Source organism: Erithacus rubecula (assembly GCF_903797595.1).
Source record: "Erithacus rubecula genome assembly, chromosome: 24".
Lineage (NCBI taxonomy): Eukaryota > Metazoa > Chordata > Aves > Passeriformes > Muscicapidae > Erithacus > Erithacus rubecula.
The window spans coordinates 6,913,405-6,935,034 of record NC_136676.1 but is presented as its reverse complement, the minus strand read 5'-3'; the positions used below and the strand labels follow the sequence as shown (position 1 = coordinate 6,935,034).

The 21,630-nt window shown below is 44.1% G+C and overlaps 1 protein-coding gene across 4 annotated transcripts in view; it reads left to right on the top strand.

The window, feature by feature from the left end:
* Window positions 1–20,885, top strand: part of CLSTN1 (calsyntenin 1) — a 28,100-nt gene extending 7,215 nt beyond the window's left edge. Inside the window, exons 2-19 of one of the 4 annotated variants that reach the window (XM_079326266.1) lie at window positions 1,972–2,094; window positions 5,204–5,233; window positions 6,597–6,792; window positions 7,666–7,874; window positions 8,209–8,358; window positions 8,458–8,643; window positions 9,741–9,989; window positions 10,846–10,967; window positions 12,511–12,673; window positions 13,758–13,808; window positions 15,410–15,567; window positions 16,199–16,347; window positions 16,796–17,022; window positions 17,270–17,440; window positions 17,976–18,121; window positions 18,674–18,809; window positions 19,448–19,632; window positions 20,273–20,885. In XM_079326266.1, the coding sequence (XP_079182392.1) occupies window positions 1,972–2,094; window positions 5,204–5,233; window positions 6,597–6,792; window positions 7,666–7,874; window positions 8,209–8,358; window positions 8,458–8,643; window positions 9,741–9,989; window positions 10,846–10,967; window positions 12,511–12,673; window positions 13,758–13,808; window positions 15,410–15,567; window positions 16,199–16,347; window positions 16,796–17,022; window positions 17,270–17,440; window positions 17,976–18,121; window positions 18,674–18,809; window positions 19,448–19,632; window positions 20,273–20,467 (2,846 nt within the window). In that variant the 3' untranslated portion in view covers window positions 20,468–20,885. The remainder of the gene's footprint in view (window positions 1–1,971; window positions 2,095–5,203; window positions 5,234–6,596; window positions 6,793–7,665; window positions 7,875–8,208; window positions 8,359–8,457; window positions 8,644–9,740; window positions 9,990–10,845; window positions 10,968–12,510; window positions 12,674–13,757; window positions 13,809–15,409; window positions 15,568–16,198; window positions 16,348–16,795; window positions 17,023–17,269; window positions 17,441–17,975; window positions 18,122–18,673; window positions 18,810–19,447; window positions 19,633–20,272) is intronic. The other 3 variants (XM_079326267.1, XM_079326268.1, XM_079326269.1) reach the window with 3 other exon arrangements.
* Window positions 20,886–21,630: the final 745 nt, after the last annotated feature.

Genomic DNA, 21,630 nt, shown 5'->3' with positions numbered 1-21,630 from the left:
GCTAAATTAGGAGAAGGTTTCTCGGAACTTTAAAAAAAATCTGGAGTACTTTTGTAATCCACATTCAGAAGCATTAGAATGGAGATGGAGGGTTTTTTCTGGTAGAGATCTGTTCTGCTATTTTGCACCACATCCTTGCAAAGATGAAGATGAAGGGATGAAAGGACTCAGATTTTCAATTGGGGTATAACTGTCCCAGAAAAATACCCAGTTGTGACCTCCTTGTGCTGCTGAAGCCAGAGCTGTGTTGGTGGGACCAGGGTTGAACTGTGGGCCAGGGTTCCATGGGAGCTCCCAGCTGAGCACCTTCCCTTGGAAGGAGGGATGGGATGGGATGTGTGTGTGCCTGTGAGCAGGGGCAGCTTTGTTCTGCACAGAGCTGCTCTGGGCACCCAGGGCAGGCTGCCTGGCATGCCCTGACCCTCTGCTCTGCTCTGCTGAGCTGCCACTGAGCTGCCAGCCTCCCCAGGCACTAAAGGGAGCATTGCCATGTTAAGTAAAACCACATGGAGTAATTAAACATGGTTTGCATTACAGCAGTTCCTTGTGAGCTCTTTCTTGCTGCAGTGTGTGGATGAAGATGATATATCCTGTCTGCTGCTGCTACTAACTAGTGCAAGATTGCAGATGAAAGCATATTGGGAGTGTTATGGTTTCCTGTATGAGTTCTCTAGGTTTAATCATTCATTGAAGTGTCCTTTTATCACTGTGCTTTAATTCCCCTAGGTAAGCATATGGCACATGACAGGAATCCATTTTAGTTTGTTGAAGAGGCAGGATTCAGGAGTCTGGGTTAGCCTTCCATCTCTGCCTGTTTTGACAATCTGCTTATGTAATTCTTTAGAGGTGAAATAGCAGGACTCAGCTGTGTGATAGTGTTCAAGCTGTAGTGTATATTTTGCTGTAGTTGCACAGGCATGCATTTCATAAGTTCTTGATCTCCTGCAGACCCAAACCTGGGTGATGTTGCCTGTGGAATGTTCTGTGGTGTGTTTGTTGTAACCTCTAGCAGAGCATTTCTTGTATTTTACTGTGCATGAGTTGCTGGAGATTTACTTGGTTTTGTCTGGCGAGGAGCAGTTTTCAGGCCCTGTAGGAGGTTTTTCAGTAGGCTCTAAGCAGCTGGATACATGCAATCTTCCAGAATTGCATTTGGGAAAATTGTACTGTTGTGGGAGCTTAACCATCCAGGAGTCACTCAGGTGGTCACACTCCACCACTGGGGATCATAACATAAAGCTAAATATTTAATAATTAAGACACTCTCCTGGATTGTCCCAGAGAAGATGACAAGCTAGTAGATAATGTGATTTGATCTTGCATCTTCAGTGACGTACTAGAAAAACCTCCTTTTGAGGCTGATGAGGAAAGATGCTGTATTTCTGTGCAGAGCTGAAGGATGCTCTAGTGGGAGATCTTTCAGTGGAGTTTGCCAGTTTCTTAAAACAGCTACTAAAGGAAGGAAGTTTGATCTCTTTTCCACCTGTTTTCTTCATGGTAGTGACACCCCCTATACAGGACAGAAAGCTGACATGAGAACAGTGTTCATGTTCTGGAGAACAGTCCCCCAGCTGTATCCCAGGGTTTCCATGCTGGGGGAGATGTGAACAAGCCCAGCTGTTGGTGTTGGCCTGACTTCTCTCCTGTGCTGCTGCCTGAGGCTTTGCTGGTGTCACACTGATGGCAGCAGCTCCCCGTCACTGCTAGCAGGTTTCTGAATTGCACTTCAGGGGCATCTTAAATCCCAGCATAGTTAGAAACTAATTTAAATTCTCTGAGTTACTTTTGGAAGGCCTACAGGGACACTCAGCATTCTGAAAGTACTTAGCCAGGATTTTGTCTGGAATCTTGTAATTTGTTAAAACCTTGATTCAGAATTATAAAAGAGGAAAGTACTGAAATTAGTATTGTAAAGTATTTTTGAAATGTCAGTTTCAAATGTTTTGACTTTGTACTTTGTTTTCCTTTCAGTTAACAAGCATAAGCCATGGATTGAAACAACTTACCATGGCATAGTTACAGAAAATGACAACACGGTGCTCTTGGACCCCCCTTTAATAGCCCTGGACAAAGATGCCCCTCTGCGTTTTGCAGGTAAGGAGCTCATCTGCATTTCTGTGTGGAGATGTGGAAATGCTTTCCTGGGGGGCACATGCTCTGTGTTAGTGTTTTCCTTAACAATAGCATAACATTTCAAAGCTTCTAGATCCTAGGGAATGTGTGTGCATGGAGCAGTGTTTTGTTGCAGGTTTGCAGTTGTATCCATGTGTCCAAACCAGAAAATATTTTGCTTCTTTAATTTCATATCTACATGGTAATTTTTCTGGTGTTTTATTTTTGTTTTGTTTTCATAGTGTCTGTCCTTTTCCTCAGTCCTTTAGATTCCACATTTCACAGCAGTCAGCGTGGGAGTTCTGAAATAATGATTTCTTTACCATTCTGAAGAGAGTTTTGGTTTCCTTAGCATTTTTTATTTGTGTCTTAATAGAGTGAAAATACTAATTAGTAGAATTAGGATTGCATGTCTATGATAAGTTTGCTTAACAGTCTGGGGTGTTTTAAAAACTGTTTTTTAAAACTTAAACAACTTCCTCTGGCTGAAGAAAAAGCTTTTTGTCCTCTAGCAAAGAATATAGAGAATGATACACAAGATATGTGCCAAGTGTGGGCTGTTTCTTCACTTTGAACATAGGACAGACAGTTTTCCTATTGACTTATGAAGTAGAATTTTTTCTGAAAACTTTTGTTTAGAAATACTGTATTCATTAATTGGATGCAGTATTATGGAAAGTCCTTCTTTGAATTTGACAGTGTTAAAATATGTGTTTGAAGAATATCATTGAACACTTGCAGGTATTTAAATTACTTGTAGTAGATAACACAAGCTTAAATTGGATATTTGTAGAAGCTTGTTTGGTAAAGCAAAATTTGAGAGTTAAGGATCCTAGTGAAACACTAAAGGATGTGCCATGAGTGATTAAATGAAATTAAGAGCCCTTTGGAATGTCCAGCAGCTGACTGCATTGGCTGCTGCAATTTTGTGGCAGTTTAGTCAAATTTTCTTGAGGTGCTGCTTAAAGTAACAGTTTTGTTGTATTATCATAAGTCTGTAATTATCTCCAATGAAGTTGAAGATAATGGTAAATTTGCTGTTCAGAAGTTGAGAGATAATGCCAAGCCTCTGAAATTCAAACTTCCTGGTGTATTGGGTACATATGGCAGAGGCTCTTCTGCTGTCTTAACTGGAAATAAACCTGCTGTGGGTGTACAAAAAACTCCACTGCCAAACAAAGACACTTGTGTTGGGGTACAGAAAATCTGTTCATTCAGAAGAGGAATGGGAAGCCTGACCTTGTTCTCAGGGATGAGGAGAGCATGTGTTCACCTCCTGCAGTTCTTGAGTGCTTTGGATGTGGGTGCTGGTGTCAGCACCTCTGGGGTTCAGTGCTGTGCTTCCACAGCAAACACTGCTCGGGGTTCAGTGGCTGCTCCAGCCCTTGCTGCTGGCTTCCTGCTTCCAAATCTAATTTATTCATGCTTCAAAAGGCTGGGTGTTTTAATTAATTGTGCCCTCTAGCTGAGCTGTGAAACTTCTGAACTGTCTGCAGGCTTAAAATACTTTAAGTAGAGTTTTTTTTTTTTTTTGCTTTATTTCAATTTCCAGCATGTCGAAACATCTCGAAACGAGTTCATTTGGATGCTTTGTAGTACATCAACTGTGTAAAAGTGACATTTTATTGCTTTGCTCACTCTGTGCTGTGGTAAGATCCTAAAATTCAGGTGTGCAAAAATAAGTGGGGCTGTATAGATGTTCATTTCTTGGGTTATTTGTATGGTTTTCAATCTGAAATGACACACTTCTGAAAACGGGGTGGAATCAGTCCTCTGCTCCATCACTGGTACAGATCTGCTGGAGAAGAGGGACCAGTCTTGTTCCTCAGTGAACATTTCTGCATTACAAATTGAATCATGTGGGAATTCGATACTAAGTGGTTTTGCTGAAAAAATGAAAATAAAGGACAATTACATTTTCTTACTGTACGTTTATTATTTGTGCCTAAATTCAATCTGATGGCTGAAGCACTCAAGCAGGGATTTCCCCTTTGCTGTGCATAAAGGAGCTGAATTTCTGTTAGGTTTGAAGCAGACACTGTTATATCTGGATTGTTCTGCTACAGAAGTGCAGTGGAGGGTCTCAGGCAGATGTTTGAAATGTTTCCCTTGGTTTTTTGATGTGCCTGTAGCTGGGCTTCAGTCCCTCTCCCCCACCCCAGGAGAAAACCACTCCTCAGCACAGTCCTTTATTATCCTCTTGCTACTTTGGGGTGCAAATAGTATTTTGTGAGGGTTAGGAATTTTTAATTTAAAGCATGAATATGGGCAGAGCTTTGAAAAGGATCTTGCAGAATCTTTATTGATTCTTTTTTTAAAAACAAACAAAATCCTTCCTGCCCTCAGGTGTCTCTCCCTGGAGGGAATTTCCCCTGCAGGGTGGGGCAGTGCTGGTGCCATCAGCCCCAGTTTTGGGAAGGGAGCTCTGCTGACCTGGGCAAGGCAGGGCTCAGCTGGGAGGGGTTTTAGAAAAGCAGTGTCCTGTAGAGGATTTGACACTGTGAGCAAACAGATTTTGCTTTTGTCCCATCTGTGGCCCACTTGATGCAAGCCTAGGAGGAAATTTTGTTGCAATAGTGTTTTCAGCCATTTTTATGTCAAATTTAATGTTATACTGATAGGAAAAATATATAACTCTCCCTCATTCCTTAAATTAAAGCTTGTGTTCATCAGGATTACAATTTAATGTGTATATTTTTTTAGTCACAAATTACGGCAATACATTATATAGAATAATGTAAATGAATTCAGATAAATTCTGCTTTATGGGCAATTATTCATCAACATGCAATTTTGAAAATATCTTGATTAGCAGTTGGTATTATTAAAAAAAGAAAAGGAGAAAACAAAGCCTTGATTGTATGAAATATTTCGAAATTCTGCAAATGAAAACCTGGAGTTAAAAGATTAAATAATATTTAACATAACTAAAACTCTAAAATTGTAACAGTTACAGCAAATCACCACTGGAATTTTAAAATGCAGTTTTTCCAAAGCTTTTCTGTGTAATGTGTGCATCTTTGCCTTTTCCTTATTTGCTCCCATTCAGCCTTTCCTGTTACTGACTTGGGTTTGTCTTTTTTCCCTTTAGAGAGTTTTGAGGTGACAGTCACCAAAGAAGGTGATAAAGGGTTCTTTCTATCCCTTTTATGAATATTAACCTACTAACTTTGGTTATGAAATGGGGAATCAGCACTGAAACAGAAGATCCTGTCATGCTCTTTTGTCCCATTTATTCTCCCAGTTGTTTTCTATTTTAAAATATATTGATAAAAAGCGTTATGTAACCAAACCCTTGGTTAGAAATATCTATAAATCAGACATCCATTTGAACCATTTGGGGTTATTGTATGTTGTGTGGACATTGAAGGAGTTGTTTGGGGAAAATCGGCATTTTCTGCTATTTTCACTTGTAGATCACTTGCTTGGGGCAGCTGAAGTTTGCCACGTGCTTTGTGCAGTAATGTTGAAGTGCTGAAGCATTGCAGCACCTTCCTGCAGTGCACTGGCTTCAGTGGTTTAAAATATGAATCAACTCCTTTTTTAGATACCTCTGGACATGTTTTCATGAGGAGTGTGTTGTTGATACTAAAACCACTGCAACTGCAGTAGCAAAATAGTGGGGTTTGCTGGTGTAAGAAAATCCCCATCAGAACACAACAAGTTGCAGAGGTAAAAACACAGTGTAGGTGGTCAGACAGTTTATTGAGTGGCTTTTGTTGTGTGCTGGGCTTACCCAGCTGTGCCAGCCAGTCTTGGAGTGCAGCTTTGGGCTTAGGTGTGTTTAAAAATGATGTGCTGGGGACTTCTCTGCCAAGTTTGCAGGTGAAGAGTTTGACTAGAAGGAAAGCCTTCTGAATGGTTCCCTCAGAGCTTCCCTGACTAACATTTGGCCCATGTTACAGATAGTTGTTGAAATGGATGCCTGAGAAGTTGGTATTTCTACCTTTCTCATTCAGTAGTTTATTTTGATTCCCTGATTTTAGCCAGGTACATTGCACAGGAAGACTTTGTCCTTTGATTTGTTGGCAGAATTTCTGTAATTCTGGTGCTGAACCTGTACTCGAAGCCTTTTCATCCCTTGACTTGTAACTGTGCATTTTAACCTCTTGCTCTGGTCAAAGTAAACCAGCTATTGCCAGTAGCTTGGCATAGAAGATATTACCAGTGGCCGTGGCTGTATGCTCACATAAGATCTCTTGCCCTAGAGCTGTCTCAAGTACTCCTGTGAAATGCCTGTCTACATTTCTCTTTTTCTCTTTTGTACTCCTGCATGAATGGATGCAAAATAAACAAGTTGCTTGGAAGGCAGACGTTTGCTTCTTTTGACTAAAGTTCCCAGAATTCACCCATTTTAAAGCACAGTGCTCTTGCTTTGTCCACAGACCCTCACAAACCCCTGGCTGCAAAATATTTGGTCGTTTATTTTAAAAAAGTGTAGTCATGTTGACTAGTTCTAACCTGTCTTTACTTTAACTCTGTAGGTGAGATCTGTGGATTTAAAATCCACGGGCAGAATGTTCCCTTTGAAGCAGTGGTGGTGGATAAATCCACTGGTGAGGGAATAATCCGCTCGAAGGAGAAGCTGGACTGTGAGCTGCAGAAGGATTACACCTTCACCATCCAGGCCTATGACTGTGGCAAGGGACCAGATGGAGCAAATGCCAAAAAATCCCACAAGTGAGTCAGCCTGGGCTGGGCTGAGGGGAAGTCTGGCTCCCAGGGCTCTCCTGCCTGTGGTGGTGTGTGGTGTGTATTGAGAGTAAATGTGAACCAAGTGTTCATGCTGGAAAGTTTCCATGGGATCACACTGGGAGTCTGATATAAGCTCCTTGCTCAAGCAGGGCAGTAATAGTAATTAAAAGAGCAGCCAAATGGACATGAACTGCTTGGACATCCCTTCATTTGTATGTTAGGTGGTACTGCTTTACCCCTTGATGTGTCTGAGTTTATATTAGACAACCAGGTGGGGATAGAAGCAGGAAAACTCTTGATACACTTAAAATTTGTCTTGAGTTGGTGAAGTTAGCATGGGATACCAGTCCTGGACACTGTTTTGGAATTCAGTTTGTAAATCCAAAAAACTGGTTCAAGAAGTCAATCTATATCAAGCTTAACAGAATGCCAAAGCATTCATGTTTCTATCACTTCCAGACAGCCAGAGAACCCAAGATCAATAGCATGGAGCCTGCATTAAAGAGTGGGAACAAAGCAGTCTTTAGCTTATCTTTATCTGGGGAAAAAACCACAATATAAAATAGTCTCTAGAAAAACCACTTTAGAGTAACTGCTTGACACTCTGGTGTAAACATCTGCAGAGCATGTGGGATATGAGCAGTTGTGTGAAGCAAAGAGAGGGGCATAAACAAGATGAGGAATAGAGCAGCAGAGGTCAGCTTGGTGACAAACAAAACTTGCTAATTCTGTAACCCTCCCAGGGTTTGAATTTCCTTTGGAAGGTGTGGCACAGGAGCAGTGCAGGTTGAGAGCTGTCAGGTGGAATGTCTGGCATGGCTCTGGGGCCCAGGGCAGCTGCTGTGTGTGTCCCTGCAGGGCCACAGTGCACATCCAGGTGAACGACGTCAACGAGTACGCGCCCGTCTTCAAGGACAAGTCCTACAAGGCCACGGTGATGGAGGGCAAGAGGTACGACAGCATCCTCAAGGTGGAGGCTGTGGATGCAGACTGCTCCCCCCAGTTCAGCCAGATCTGCAGCTACGAGATCCTCACGCCAGACGTGCCCTTCGCCATCGACAAGGACGGTGAGAGGGGCTGGGGCTGGGAGTGGGGCAGGGGGATGGGGCTGGGGCTGGGGCAGGAGGAGCGGGGCTGGGCTGGGGTATGGGCTGGGGCAGGGGCAGGGGCTGGGGCTGGGGCTGGGGCTGGGGCTGCCACCCAAGAACAGCAGTCACCCTGCTCAGCAGGCTCTGGGCCTGAAGCCTGGCCCTGGAGGACAAACCCTGCAGGGTAATTCATTTGCAGATGAGCTCACTCAAGTCTGTATGAAGGACATAGGTGGTACCTGGATGCATTTTGTGCAGCAGTGACCCTGAAGAATTGTATTGATGTCTGACAATTGCCTTTTTTCTGTTCCAGGTTATATAAAAAACACAGAGAAGTTAAGCTATGGTAAAGAACACCAGTATAAACTGACAGTCACAGCCTATGACTGTGGGAAGAAGAGAGCTGCTGAGGATGTGTTGGTTAAAATTAGCATTAAGCCTACATGCAAGCCTGGCTGGCAAGGTTAGTTTGCTCTCTTTCCTCTTAGCTTTTAGCATTTGCCGGTGCCTTCAGTTAAACATGAGAGATATTTAATATTGTTTCTTTGGATAAATGTTTCAGGTTGGAGCAAAAGAATAGAATATGAGCCTGGCACTGGTTCTTTGGCTCTGTTCCCTGGGATGCATTTGGAGACATGTGATGAACCAATAACCTCAGTTGAAGCAACGGTGGAACTGGAAACCAACCATATTGGAAAAGGCTGTGATAGAGACACCTACTCTGAGAAATCCATCCACAGGCTCTGTGGTAAGAAGGCTTCTGTTAAAATAAAAGGGGTCTCTCTTGCTTACTAGTTTTACTTTGAATTTTACGTTACACCAGAAATGAATGAGTAGATCTGGTCTTCATTTGCACATGATTTCCTTCAACTCATTTCCTCACTGGCAGCAAAAGGCATGAAATTGCTTGAAGGTGACTTCCACAATAATTCTCAAATGTGGTGAAGAATCTCTTTCTTCTGCCTCTCTGATGTCTTACCTAGACTAATGTCCCTTACATGATATTCATATTCAAGAGCTGAAAGAATTTGTGTAGAAGGATAAAGCTGTTAAAGCCTCTCTGTTTTCTGAGCATAGTGGATGTAATGGCAGCAATCTGAGAAATACATGATGAAAGACAAGAGAAAACCAAGAAAGAATGGTTTGGAACAAAACCAGTTAACTTGGATCAGTTAAATTTGTACAGTGCTTGCCCTAGGAGTAAAGGCCCTTGGCATCCACTTATGCTGCAGTTAAAGGTCATATAAAAATCCTTTGTAGCCATATGGAAGAATTGAGATTACAGGATAAATTATCACTCATGATCCATGTCTTCAACCTCGGTCAAAGTAATTGAAAGTCTGAATAGCTGGTAACCCCAGAGAGGCAGACAATTGCTGAGCTGTTCCTGATTGAGGTCAGTGTGACGTTGGAGTACCTGCTGCTCGCTGTGCTGTGAGCAGGGAGGGTGACTGTGCTCTCTCTCCAGCTGGGTCACTCCTGCTCTCACAGCTAATACAGTGACTAGAGAAAGGCTTTGTGCTGTGGGGCTGAGGGACAAATGGCATTAATGAAAGGCTTCCTGAGATGGAGGCAAAATGAGATTCTACAGCTGTGGAGATTGAAACTGTTTTGCTTATTATGAGATTAGTTGTCTACCCAGAAGTCAAATTTGTGTAAGTTACCACGGTATTAGATGCCTGCAATTAGTGCCACATTATTTCAAAGGAGAATTGCTTGATGGATGATGGTAGTGCATAATCCTGACAGTGGGTGCTGTGAAATTAGTGCTGAGATCAAGAGCTGAATGTGAAAGCAGTGGTGCTGTTTGGAGCGTGTGTTCTGATGGGAGCATTTGTGTTGCAGGTGCTGCCTCTGGCACGGCTGAGCTGCTGCCCCCTCCCAGCAGTGCTGCCAACTGGACCGTGGGGCTGCCCACGGATAACGGCCACGACAGCGACCAGGTCTTCGAGTTCAATGGCACCCAGGCTGTCAGGGTTCCAGATGGGCTTGTCACAGTCAGTCTGAAAGAGCCCTTCATGATCTCAGTGTGGATGAGGCACGGGCCTGGAACCAAAGAGAAGGAGACAATTCTGTGCAATTCAGACAAGACAGGTTTGTCAGTACTTCAATTATGAACCGTCTTTTCGGTTGGTTGGGTTTTTATGTGCTCTAGCATCACATGTGACAGTGTATTCTCTACCTTAAGGTTTTCTTGGAAATGAAATGAAGTTGACTTTAAAAATCACTATTATGCATATGTTTAGGCTCAGCCTTAGATTATGTAGCTTCAGATTGGGCAGACTTGTTTTTCTAATTCTATTTCAGTTTACATCATGCACTTCTTTTGCTGTGGTAGATCACTTGTTCTGGCACTGCAGCCTCGAGTTTGCATCTCCAAAGATAGCCTTGTTCTTGATATTGCCTAAAAACATTGCAACACACATATCAGGTCTAGTGACAGCATTTGCTGCTGTATCTTTTTTTTTTCCTTAGGAGGATATAATTTCTCTTTCTCCAGAGATGAAGTTTTTTGTTGTTTTTTATTCTGTGCATAATTTCAGTCTCTGCTTATGACACAGAGACAATAATTTGGAAAATGTTACCAATAAGAAGAAAATGTGATAACCCTGTTTCCATAATTGCCATTTGTAACAAAAAAGCCGCTCTTCTGTTTGCAAATAGAGCTCTTTTTCTCCTGCTGTCAGGTTTATCTCTGGCTCTTCAATGCTGGGCCTTGGTTTAGGTTGGGTTTGGGTAGAGACAGGTCAGTCTGTTCTGAGCCTCACGGGTTCCTCAAGAGTGTGTGTCCTCACTACTGTGCAGATGTTTTACATTCCTCTTACCATGCCTGATTTACTTCTTCGCTGATCAGTGCCTGTCAGTTAGTTGGCTATTGAAGTGTGAACTGCAGAGCAGGTGAGCTGTGTTGGTGAGGTTTGCACGAATAACTGTGTCCCTGCACACGCAGAGATGAGCCGGCACCACTACAGCCTGTACGTGCACAACTGCCGCCTGGTGCTGCTGCTGCGCCAGGAGCCCGCGCCGGGCAAGAGCTTCCAGCCCGCCGAGTTCCACTGGAAACTCAGCCAGGTGAGCTGGGGCTGCTGCCTGCACTGCTGCAGGGAGCCACCCCTGGGGGCCCTGGGGCTGTCCTCCCTGAGAAACACCTAGTGCCACTCACTGAGAAACACCTAGTGCCACTCACTGACTGAGAAACACCTAGTGCCACTCACTGACTGAGAAACACCTAGTGCCACTCACTGACTGAGAAACACCTAGTGCCACTCACTGACTGAGAAACACCTAGTGCCACTCACTGACTGAGACTCACCTAGTGCCACTCACTCACTGAGACTCACCTAGTGCCACTCACTCACTGAGACTCACCTAGTACCACTCACTGACTGAGAAACACCTAGTGCCACTCACTCACTGAGAAACACCTAGTGCCACTCACTCACTGAGAAACACCTAGTGCCACTCACTCACTGAGAAACACCTAGTGCCACTCACTCACTGAGAACACCTAGTGCACTCACTCACTGAGAAACACCTAGTGCCACTCACTCACTGAGAAACACCTAGTGCCACTCACTCACTGAGAAACACCTAGTGCCACTCACTCACTGAGAAACACCTAGTGCCACTCACTCACTGAGAAACACCTAGTGCCACTCACTCACTGAGAAACACCTAGTGCCACTCACTCACTGAGAAACACCTAGTGCCACTCACTCACTGAGAAACACCTAGTGCCACTCACTCACTGAGAAACACCTAGTGCCACTCACTCACTGAGAAACACCTAGTGCCACTCACTCACTGAGAAACACCTAGTGCCACTCCAAACCCTGGTGGCCAGTTCTGTAGAACACAGCAATGCTTGTTTCACTTGGTAAGAAACACCTTGTGCCACTCCAAACCCTGATGGCCGGTTCTATAGAACCCAGCAATGCTTGTTGTACTTACTGAGAAACACCTTGTGCCACTCCAAACCCTGGTTGCTTGTTCTACAGAACCCAGCAATGCTTGTTTCATTTGTGATCAAGCAGCAGCTGCAGTTTCACCTTTGCATCTTGAATATGGAATAGAAAATACAGCATTGGTCTTAGAGCTGTGAGATCAGTTGTCTTCACTAAGTGCACTCCAAGGTGGAGTGCATGAGAGAACAGGAGGTATTTATTCCAGGTTCTTTATAGCATTCAGGTATTTCTCAGCCCCCTGGATCTGTGATAAATAGTCATGGTTTTTTAACAGTTGCTCTCAGCAAATACCTGTCCTTTGTCAAGTAATGTTGTTGTATAACAGTATTTCAGGATGTGCATGCATGTCGATAACGTATTTTTAGATTGAAGTATGCTGTTATTTAATATAAAATTAAAGGAAAGGAAGTATATGCAGCTTCCTGTACTGGCAACAGAATAAAGAAACTTATTATTAATGTTTGGCAGTCAGTTTGCTTTTCAGATGTGTGCCATGTGTGTGAAAGATCAACTGTGTCTGTACAGGCTTGTATTGTAGGTTCTAGGTACATCTGCATGCATGTTTATGTAACACATGGCACCAGATGAGTTACTGAACTGTAATGGGAAAAAAACATGTCAGTAGAATTTTTAAAACTCTCTCCCCTCAGGTGTGTGACAAAGAGTGGCACCACTATGTCGTGAACGTTGAATTTCCTGCAGTGTCTCTTTATGTGGATGGTGTTTCCTATGATCCCTTCCCAGTCACTGAGGATTACCCACTGCACCCTTCCAAGATAGAAACACAGCTGGTGGTAGGAGCATGTTGGCAAGGTAACTATTTACAGTTGTTAATACTTCTAATTACCTTCCTAAAATGAAATCTTGGTGGTTATCTAGAAGTACCCAGCAGATCATTTTAGTGCATGGAGTGTAACTTGTTTTGCCTCCTGCAGATGGTTTTGCTCCAAGCTGGTATCACATATTTCCTCTGAGTCATTTTTTCCGTGAGTGCTTGTTTGTTTTCTCCTTGGCCACAGGTGTGGGAAATACAAGGCTGCTCACCAGCCTGTGTTCCATCAACCTGATTTTTGTGGTGGCCATGGGAATACCAAGAGCTTCTTTTTAATAACAGTTGCAACAGTAGCTCGTGTGCTTGAGATTACCAGGCAGAACAATTCATTTCAAGTAGGTTGAGAAGCATCTTGTAGGAGAAGTGTTCTCATCACTGGAAGCCTGTCCAGCAGGCAGCTCTGCAGAGCAGCACAGCAGTGCTGTCTCCTGGGTGTTCTATCATTTGTGCCTATAAAAATCGACATCTGCTTTATTGTCTGCTCTTTTCAAGCTGCTCTAAGTTATATATGCAGCTCCTCTCCAAGGAGAGAGATTTTATCCTTTTGAAGAAATTCTTTTAATGTTTCTTTTAAAAATTTAAAAGCCATTTTTCATCTTTGGTGCTTCCATTTGATAAATTGACTGCTTAAAACATGTGATTCTATTATTGATTAAGAAATCAGTGTTGATCAGCTTTTTTTGATGATTTGCTGTATTAGTCTGGATCTCACCTTAATTTCCCCTCAGGATGAGCCAGCTGTTAGACTTGTTATCTCACTGCAGGAGGTTTGTGTGAGGTTTCCTCTCTTGGCTCAGGTGTCCTGCAGCATTGCTGCTGCCACTGCTCCTTGAGTGTGGGGCTCTGAGGTGCCAGGACTGTTCTTGTGACAAGACACTGATGTGTCTTCCCTGCACTGCAGCTCTCTGTGTTTCCAAGAACTCAGAATCCTTGAGGAGCTGGGGCCAATATAAGCAAATTTTGGGGGATGTGCTGCTTTGTATTTTCTGGGATTAGAGAGTTTGCTAAATTGTAACTACTTGGTCCTTTCCCTATTGTCCTATTCTTTGTCTTGCTTTTCTACAGAATATACAGGAAATGAAAGTGACAATGAAACTGTGCCTGAGACCTCTGCAGGTTGCTGGAGTTTTTTCCCTACTGTTTTATTTCATTTTTAAGCCAAGACATTGCTTCATCTCACACACAGCATGAAATGCAGGCATTGCATTGGGGCCATTGACCTTCACATAATCCTCTCCTAGGCTTGTGTCTTCATTGTGCTTCTATTTGCAGAGCATCATCAGCTGACTTCTGCTTGGTTTTGGTTTTTTTTTGGTTGCATCCAAATGTACCTCCATGTACAAATCTGCAACGTTTGTGATTGCAGTGAAGTGGTGAAAAAAAGTTGCTGATGTAAAATATCAGCTGTAATCTCTTTCATCCAGTTTTGTTAAAGCATAAGCACACATCATCCTGTATAAATGTATGTATTTATGCATGTAGGTCTGTGTCTTCATTATAGAATTGGTTCAGTGCATTGGGAAGGACCTCAGGTACCTTTGCTCCTCTCAGAACAAGATTGATTTCATATTAGATCAGGCTGCTTGTAAAAACAGACCTGTAGTTTACAGGGGATACTCACTTGGTCAGATACTTTTATAAAATTCTACTTTCAGAGAATAGGCAAAAAAGCTTTGGCTATCATTATTTCACATTGGCTACAGGGTTATTTCCTCATGACAAATTTTAGTGATGGTTTGGTTGGTTTTGTCCTAAGTTGAGATACTTTAAAAATGAGTGTCTATTTTTTTTAAGTGAATTCAAGATATGTACTCTTCCTTTAAAGTTTAAGAATTGCTGGAATAGTCTGGATATAACTGGCAAGAGGTTTCTACCTGTGCCTCACATTTTAATTTGTCAAGGAGGGAGCAGCATCCAGGGTGTCCAGAAGCTGAAGCTGTATGAAAATTGTTTAACTTGTAACAGGACATTTCACCACTGAATATTTGAGCTGTACCAAGGATCTTCTTTCATTTAGAACTTTTAAGACAAGCTTAGACATATTTCTAAAATCAGGTTGCTTAGTAAATAATGGTCTCGAAATGCACATTTCCAGGTGGTGTTTTGTGGCCCAGGATTTAGCAAGAGGACTAGGTGATCATTGGGACTCATCTTCAAAAGCACTAAGGAGTAAAGGGCATGTTAGGTTGCCCTTATCAGACTGAACTCAGATATCCAAAAATGAGTTAGCTGGGTTTAAACTGCTCACTTGAATCTGCAGAGAGAAGATTCAGGTAACTCTTGGACCCTGTCTCAGAATACAAAGTTCCCTTCTACCCTTGCAGTAGGGAGGAGCTGTAGTGCTGGTTTAGGGGAGATCCCTCACCCCTGCAGGGGTGCTGTCCTGTCCTGAGGAGAAGGAAGATTCAGCTTTCATGGCCCATCCCACCAAATCTGTGTTTGATTTCTGGGCACCACCTCGCTGTATGGGGCTTCTTTTGAAATGCTTGTCATGGAGCAGCCAGTTCAAGGTGGCCACAGCTGTCTGAGGCCACCTGCATGGTGAACTGGGTAATTCTCTTTATGCCTGCCCATAATCACAAGGTTAACACCCAGAAGGGATGAAAACTAACCTGCATGTGTGTGATACTGTGTGGATCAGCTGGCATACTTGTTCTACCAAAAACTGGCAGAAAGGATCAAAGCAGTAAAGGTTTTTCCTCCCTCGTTTTTTGAAGGTGGTGAACTGCACATGGCTCAGTTTTTCCGAGGCAATCTGGCAGGGCTGATGATTCGTTCTGGAAAGCTGGAGAACAAGAAGGTCATTGACTGTCTCTACACCTGCAAGGAGGGGCTGGATTTGCAGATGCCTGATGGTGTTGGCAAAGGTGTGAAGGTAAATTTGCATATAAACAAAGGAGAACACTTAAATTCCTTCCCTGATAAGAGTTACAGGTTTTACTGGCAGAATTAACAAGGTTTCCCAAATATAACAAGCTCATCTCTTACGGAATTTTGCGTAGTATTATAAATATTATTAATATTATAAAACTAGGAAATTTTTCTTGTATAAACACAGTCTTAGGCATGAAAGTTACTTTGCTGTCTTTTAAGTCTTGAAGAGAAACTCCATATTTCTAAGCCTCTGTTTTGCCAGCTGTGCAGATTATCTAATAAGAAATCTTTAACAAGCAGCTTCATAAAATGAGATTGTGGCTTTTTCAGTAGCAAGGCTGTATAAGCAGAGAATCTTCATGTGAGCTGTCTCTCTTCCATCTTACTAGTACCAGAACTATGATACGTGCTTGGGTTTTTTCTTAAAGAATGAAACACCAAATACATTCCACTGGGATAAGGCAGTGAGTGGGGAGTTTGAACTCTGTACCACAGGGCTGGGAAATGATGAACCTGCTGCTTTGAATGTGGCTGGAATTACCCTGCATGTAGCAGTGCTGAGCTCCAGGCTGAGCTGCCACATGGTGTCACTGGGCTGGCTGCTCTCTCATGGCTTTCTGCCCTTGTTGCAGGTGCACATGAGCCCGAGCCAGGCTGTGCTGAGCATCGAGGGGGATGACATAGGCAGGGTGGAGAGGGCCATGCAGCACATCTCCTACCTGAACTCCCGCCAGTTCCCCACGCCTGGCATCCGCAGGCTGAAGGTCTCCAGCACTGTCAGGTGAGTCCTGAGCACGGGGCTGGAGCCTGCTCTTCATGGACCTCCCTTGGGAGAAACAGGGGACTCCTGGGCTGTGTGACATCACACATTGCAATACAGCAAATGCTTTCCACTGTCTGCCTGGGAATGGAGTAGGGAGTGTGTAAGATGGGCAGGAAATTACTGCCAGAGTGCTGGGGGTGTCTGCAGTGCCACAGCTTCATTAGAGGGGTTACCTGTGGCTCTGAGTCAAAACGTGGAAATGAGGACAAATGGTAGCTGTAAGTAAAATTAATTGTAGCATTGCTCCCTCGGTGGCTGTTTCATACTTTCCAGAGAAGTTGATGAATTTATCTAAGGCTCTTGGGTCCGAGACAGCTTTTCAAAAATTTATAAAGCAATTACTGCGTGTAATTGTGCTTCCCTCTGAAATAACCACCTTGACTGCAAAGCTGCTTCTGTCTCTCAGGTGTTTCAACGAAGAGCCCTGTGTGTCCATCCCCTCTGTGGAGGGCTATATCATGGTCCTGCAGCCAGAGGAACCAAAGATCAGCCTGAGTGGCATCAACCACTTTGCCCGCTCTGCCTCGGAGTTCGAGAGCTCGGAGGGCGTGTCCCTGTTCCCGGAGCTGCGGATCATCAGCACCATCACCCGGGAGGTGGAGCCGGAGGGCGACGGCGGCGAGGATCCCACCGGTAACTCCCCTCTTCATGCAGAGCCCAGTCACAGGAGACAGCTGCACATCCTCTCTCTGGGCTAACAAAAACTGCCCTGGAATGGTAAAAAGTCCAGGCCATTATCCTCATGGAAATATCCCTTGTTTGTGTTTTGTTTTTATTTTTAAAATAATTATTTCATGAATACTTGTTCTCCTTAGGCTTAGATTTTAGTATTTGTTCTGGTGTTTCTGCTTATACCTTTGGCTTTTTCTCTGCTTTTTAGTTCAAGAGTCTTTGGTATCTGAAGAGATCATGCACAACCTGGATATGTGTGAGGTGACAGTGCTGGGAGAGGAGCTAAATCAGGACCAGGAGAGCCTGGAGATTGACATGACACGATTGCAGCAGAAAGGCATTGAGATGAGCAGTTCCAACCTGGGCATGATTATCACAGGTGGGGGTTCCTGCTGCTGCTCTTGGCAGGGACTGGCAAAGGGAGAAATTCTAGAGAGGTGGTTTGTAGCACCTTACTCCAAATACTTCATTTTTATAGAATTTCAAGCTTGGACTATCTTTAGAATTCCTGTTCTGTAGAAAGCTGTGATTCTAGAAAACACAACATTCTAGAATTTTTCTTCTGTTTGTCTCTGTGTTCTAAATAGTAGCTCACCTCTGGAACTGCAGTTAGGCCTTGCCCCAGAAAAGCTTGTTCCTTTCAGATAGTCCAGTGCCTGGGAGCGTGCATCATTCTTCTCTGTTAGTGTAAATATTCCATAGAAAAGCTCCCAGAATCCCTTCAAAGACTGACTGGGTTTAGGATTTTCTCAGAAAACCAATCCACAGCATTTCAGAGGAGCCACACCTGTGTGTCAGTGGCGTTCCCATTTCTGTGCTCCTTGAAAATCCATTGGCAAGAGCAGTTATGTGAAGGGCTGGGGCAGTATTTGTGCAGCTTGGCAGGGCAGCTGTGAGCTGTGTGTGCCCCACAGGGGTGGACACCATGGCCAGCTACGAGGAGGTTCTGCACCTGGTGCGCTACAGGAACTGGCGCGCGGCGTCGCTGTTCGACAGGAGGTTCCGCCTGCTCTGCTCCGAGCTCAACGGGCGCTACGTCAGCAACGAGTTCAGGGTGGAGGTGGGTCAGGGGCTGCCCTGCCCTGGGCAGCTGGGCACTCACTCAATCTGCTTTGAAATGCACCTCAGCAAATGTGAGCCCTCCAGGCAGTGCTCTGTCTATAAATGGGGGGTTAGTCCTGTATTTACGCTTCGGATAAAATTGTTGTTTGTAGAAGAAATAGTGGCTGCCGGAGGTGTGAAGGTTCAAAGGTTGCATTGAAAACACAGATTATTAATTTAGCAAATGGAGTGAAAGTGGTGCTACCAAAGAGCTTTTGTGTGTCACTTCTGGGGTGCCACAGATGGATGTGCTGTTCACTGTTGATGTGTGATGTGTAAATTTCTGATACTGAGGGATTATGGTAAAGCACAGAGAGGCTAAAATTGCATTTCCTCTGCAGCAGGGTACAAAGGTTAATTATTATTTAGTATGCTTACATCAAATAGATGGAAGTACAGCAGAAAATGGCATTAAATGTACTATAATTTTAAATTTTTTTTTATTTTATTTTATCTCTTCAGAATTAAACTGTTTGGTTTCTGGAGTTTAACACTCTCTGTTTGTCTCTAGGTGAACGTTATCCACACAGCCAGCCCAGTGGAACATGCCAATCACATTGCTGCCCAGCCACAGTTCATCCACCCAGTGCATCATTCCTTTGTTGATCTCTCTGGTCACAACTTGGCAAACCCTCATCCCTTTTCAGGTCAGCATTCTCAGCCATTGAGCTGGTTTTTTGTGGTGTTGCAGAGTTCTTTTCCCAGAGTTTAAACCAGTGTGTTGGACTAATAAACCAGGCAGCTGCTCAGTCCTGTTCTGCTGCTGCCCAGGCAGGGAGGAGTGAGTTTTCAGAATCCAGTGAAATTCCCTTTCTTACCAGCAGAAGAACTTTCTGTTGGTGTGTATGTGTTGGAAAAGGGGAGGAGACTGCAAGACCTCCAGAAAGTGAGGAACTGGGACAGAATTTCTTCTGAATGGCAGGAGGAAAGAATTGCAGTGCTATTCCTTTGATGAGTCATGGTATCTGCCCTGTTTTAATTACATTAATTTGGCATGGGTGTAGGATGTGAGAGGAAGAAAAATAGGCAGTTTAGAGAGGAGTCTGGGTGTGATGGAACGTGCTTTCCACGTGTTTTCAGTCCTTCAGATGTAATTATATGTGAGGAACCAAGGTCTCGTTGTTACCTTTCTGCTGAGTTCTTTAGTGGCTGTAGCCAAACTGCCTCGGTGTGAAATACCTGAAATGCAGTAATACATGAGGTGTCTGTGTGAAGGCGTTCCCCTGGCAGGCTCTGGGAGCTGTTGTTGGCCCAGTGAGAGCTGCAGTGTTGTGTTTGTGTGCAGTTGTCCCCAGCACAGCCACGGTGGTGATCGTGGTGTGTGTCAGCTTCCTGGTGTTGATGATCATCCTGGGCGTGTTCCGCATCCGCGCCGCGCACCAGAGGAGCGTCCGCGAGCAGGACACGGGCAAGGACAGCGAGATGGACTGGGACGACTCTGCCCTGACCATCACTGTCAACCCCATGGAGGTAACCCCGCCCTGGGCTGCTGCACTGGGGGTGATTGGCCGTGGGCAGAGGAGAGCACAGCCAGCCCCGAGCAAGGGCAGAGGGAGACTTCAGCTGGGAATCGGCACCAACGTGCCAAGTGCCGAGAGCAGCTGTTTGGGATCTTGCAGGGGTTGGAGTTTCATGATGGGGAATGGGATTTTATGGGCCAGTGTCCAGCTCTAGTGTCAGTCGTGTGCACAGTGCCTTAAACACAGCCTGCTTTTGTCTGAACTTGCAGGAATTTATTGTTAAAACATCTGTGTTTATGATGTTTTCTTCTTCTGTGGCTGATGTCTGAATTTTTAGAAAATGGGAGCAAGAAAGGTGTGTGACCTTCATGCGCTGTGTCCTATTGTAAGGTCCTTTTCCAGTAGAATTTGCAGTATTGCTTCACCCTTCAGAGCCACATTGTGTGGAGTGCCAGGATTGAGAGCAGTGTCACAGAACTCTTTTACAAAGTTCTGCTTCCTTTGTCTTTTCTGATTTCTCCCTAATTCCTGCTGAACTTCCAAATCCAGCAAGGAATCTGCCATAGCTCTTCCTCAGTATAGTCCCTTGAATAAAGAAGAAAAATAATTTTGGCCAGCATGGTAATGACAGCTAGTTTTTGTCTGAACAGACTTACGAGGATCAACACAGCAGTGAAGAGGAGGAGGAGGAAGAGGAAGAAGAAAGTGAAGATGGAGAAGAAGATGACATCACCAGTGCAGAGTCTGAAAGCAGTGAGGAGGAAGAGGGAGAGCAGGAGGAGGACCAACAGAATGTTAACAGACAGCAGCAGCTGGAATGGGATGACTCTACCCTCAGTTATTGATTCCAGCTGCTCCCTTTGTCTTTATGTTCCCGCTCTAGAAGACTCCACTGTAACACACTCCATTGGTACCAAGGATTCATGGTGTTTAAAACAAAAAAATTCATTCTGGCCAGTAGGTTGACCCCCACACCAGTGTTTGTGTTCTGTCAGCTAGTTCCTGATGTTTAGGGTTGTAGTTAGCACCTCTTCCTTCAGCCATGCCTCAGTGACTGGATTTTTTTTACGCTCTGTGAGGAACCACCTTGCACTTTTTTCTTCATGTCATCTCAGCTAAGTGACTCTACAGCTCTGTAGCCATTGCACATGAATTTCTGAACTGTTTTTTTTGCTCAGTGAAACAAACTTGGCTTTGTTCCTTTTTCTCTTTCTAAAAGATGCAAAGATTGCTTGTTGACAAAGGGTAAAGCTGCTCATTTCAGCCTGTTGATTTCTTCTAATTTTTTCCCCGAATTAGTGCATGTGTAAAGTGGCAGAATGAGGTTAATATTTAGAAGATTAACAAGACTTTTTAATATTTTGTAAATATATTGGAATTATGTAATTATGTCATTTGTGGTAGTGAAAACAGGGATTGGGGTTTAAAACATGCTAAAATGAAAAACCGTGGAGCATGAACTATTCCAAGTCTCATCCTACTGCAGCAGGAGCACGGGCACAGTTCTTAGTGTAGATGTTCAGTAACTCTGTCTTGGCCTTGACTGCCATGTGTGCTCATGCCCCACTCTCCTTGAACTCCTTCCTTTTCTTTCATCTCCTTTTTTTTTTGCAGAGGGAACAAGCTTGTGACAAGCTGTAAAGGCTTTAGGAGCCTCTGCAGAGGCTCAGCTCCCCCGTGCACTACAGTTTGTTTTTATTTTTTTTTCTCCAATTAAGGCTTGCCATAAAGGCTTTTAAGTTATTGGGGAGATAACACTAATGGATGGTGGCAGATCTGTGGGCTGTGGCCACAGCTGCTGGTGGTTCAGGGAGGGTGCCTGGGGCCCAGGGAGGGCTGGGCACTCTGCAGCCAGGTTTAGGTGTAGGGCTTGGTTCAAGCTGGGAAGTCTGACCTGGCTACCTGGGCTACTACAGGGATAGAGATTTGGGGGGTTTTGTTGTTTATTTTTTCTAATTTGGGAGTGGGAGGGTTTGGGGTGTAGCTGATACCACTGAACACTCCTGCT